Source organism: Lygodium microphyllum, chromosome 22 (assembly GCF_053477565.2).
Source record: "Lygodium microphyllum isolate KBCC chromosome 22, Lygodium_microphyllum_v1.1.10, whole genome shotgun sequence".
Taxonomy (NCBI): Eukaryota; Viridiplantae; Streptophyta; class Polypodiopsida; order Schizaeales; family Lygodiaceae; genus Lygodium; species Lygodium microphyllum.
This window is the reverse complement of record NC_141156.1, coordinates 98,536,914-98,539,059: the sequence shown is the minus strand read 5'-3', so window position 1 is coordinate 98,539,059 and position 2,146 is coordinate 98,536,914. Positions and strand designations below refer to the sequence as shown.

Below are 2,146 nucleotides of genomic sequence, written 5' to 3'. Positions count from 1 at the left end.
ATAAAACGAGAGAGGACTCGGGAGGAAAGAAAGCACTTTGACCTTTTACATCGTGTGATATAGAAAGCTCAACCACTTTCAGCCAATCCTTGAGGGATGTCATTGAGCCATGAGTTCATAGTCAACATGAGGCTGACCCTAAGGGAGACCTTTTGATGGGCCAAATGTTATTTTCTTGGGTCAATGAGAGGGAGGGGTAGGGAGGAAAAATGCGTCTCTTGGTAGGTCCCTTTGGGGAAATGAAGAAGAAGTCATGAGAGGATCAATCACCCAAGAAATAGGTGGCTATTTCCATGCAAAATCTCAATATAAGGTAATCCCTCGATTTGGGGAGCTGTGCAGGGAAAGACAGAGCGGGAGGGAAAGTGCGGTGCCAAGGTGAAGTAGCTTGCAATATGATTGGAGGCCATTTGGGTTTGTTCTTTGTTAATAGAAGATCAGAGAGTGAGGGTATGGCAGGCTTATAGTGAGTAAGAGTGCGGATGCAGACGCAACCATCAATGCATTGATGAGACAGGATCACAGTAAACCAACATCTGAGTACTGCAGGTGAACCAGTATTATCATCACTTTTCATCATCGTCATCGCTAATGGAAAAGAGTGCTGCAGGTGAAGCGATGGTGAGGGAGGAAGGCGGATCCGGAATATCGACGTCGTCGTCGTACTCCTCGTTGTTGGCGACAACATTATCGTCATCAGCTTGGACCTGCCCTGACGATGGGATCGATAGTATGAGTCAGTTGGAGAGAAGAAGATCAGATCATGATGATCAGGATGTATATGATCATAATAATAATGATACGTCGAGGCTACCAGCTATCCCGGTGAATCTGATCACAGCCCGACTCCTGGAGCTTCTGCAGCAGACGACCGAGCAGAAGCGGCAGGTGGCGCGCCTCATCCGAACCATCGACCCCTCCATATCTTTAGAAGAATGGTATCAGCACGATCATCTTGAATATCAGCAATATCTTCCTGATGGTCATGATTATCATCGATATGATCATCATCATAAAGAAGAGGAGGAGGAGGCGGCCAATAAAACCTGCGCCAGTACTAGTAGCGGTAATATTTCGTCGCAGTATAATTCCGCCCTCTTCCTGACCCACAAGGTCTCTCAGCTCCGCCGCCAAGTCGCCCTCCTCTCTCGCGACCTCCTCGCCGCCAAGGCCCGCAACCGCCTCCTTCAAGACCAGCTCCTGCACTCCTTCCTCCCTACACAGACCTCCTCTTCCATCATTCATTCACAGCGTCCGCCTCCCCAGCTTCCTGCTGACGAGGAATTAGCCATGAAACACACCCTATTAGGGGTCGCAAAGAGCAGGAAGTGCAGTGAAGAGTTGGACGGAGAGGAAAAGAAGTGCTACCATGAGGATTGACGAGGAGATGGTGGTGGTGGTGCTCATGGTGGGTAGTGCTAGACTTTGAAGGGCTATAAAGCAACCTTTTGTATATTTTTTGGAGGTAATTGGAGTTCCATTAATGTAGAAGACTCTCCTTTAATTGAATGGAGTTTGTACGTACACTTTCTTCTCATCAACTTGAACCAATTATGTATTTGTAGCTCACATACATAAAACACATTCACATTCTCTACATATCTATAGGTCACAAAAACATTAAGATTATCATGCTAGTTAATTTATACTAGGTTATTCACGCCTAGTTTCAAGCAAGGATTGATGTGTGTGGTAGGTGTGCACGATGCAATGCACATGGGCAGGCATGTGTGACACGCATAGTGTATTTTATGGGGCCGTACTTGCATACGTACCCCTAGCCAAAAGCTTTGCATTATAGAAGTAGAAGATTATATGTGTAATTGTTAAAGTAACTACCCAATCTCTAGTCATGAGGAAAATAAACTTAATATGCTAAAAGGTATTATTTAAACTAACAAATAGTTGAATATACAAGAATTAGGGTGAGATGAGGCAAAGTTATCTTTTAAATTATAATACTAGAAATCTCTTCTTCTGTTCACTTCCCAATTTATAAACAACACGCCAAATTTTTTTTTGCTATGTATGCTACCTTCTTCTACTTGATGTCTACTCTACTCTTTTAAAAGTCTTTGAGAGGTTGCAACACATCACCAATGTCTTGTCTCTACTCTTTTAAGAATATTCTAAGTTATTCTTGTCT

The 2,146-nt window shown here is 43.9% G+C and overlaps 1 protein-coding gene across 2 annotated transcripts; it reads left to right on the top strand.

The window, feature by feature from the left end:
* Positions 1-294: 294 nt before the first annotated feature.
* On the top strand, positions 295-1,531 carry LOC148017432 (uncharacterized). Of its 2 annotated transcripts, none has more exons than XM_087663002.1 (2): positions 295-378; positions 611-1,531. In XM_087663002.1, exon 2 carries the CDS (start codon positions 619-621, stop codon positions 1,378-1,380), a length of 762 nt encoding a protein of 253 aa, XP_087519128.1. In that variant the 5' UTR covers positions 295-378; positions 611-618; the 3' UTR covers positions 1,381-1,531. The 2 variants fall into 2 exon arrangements, with proteins under 2 accessions (XP_087519128.1, XP_087519127.1); XM_087663001.1 differs by having other exon boundaries at positions 336-549.
* Positions 1,532-2,146: the final 615 nt, after the last annotated feature.

Bases quoted from the DNA above. Each gene is read 5' to 3' on its own strand.
- LOC148017432 (XM_087663002.1), top strand. From the start codon at position 619: ATGGTGAGGGAGGAAGGCGGATCCGGAATATCGACGTCGTCGTCGTAC.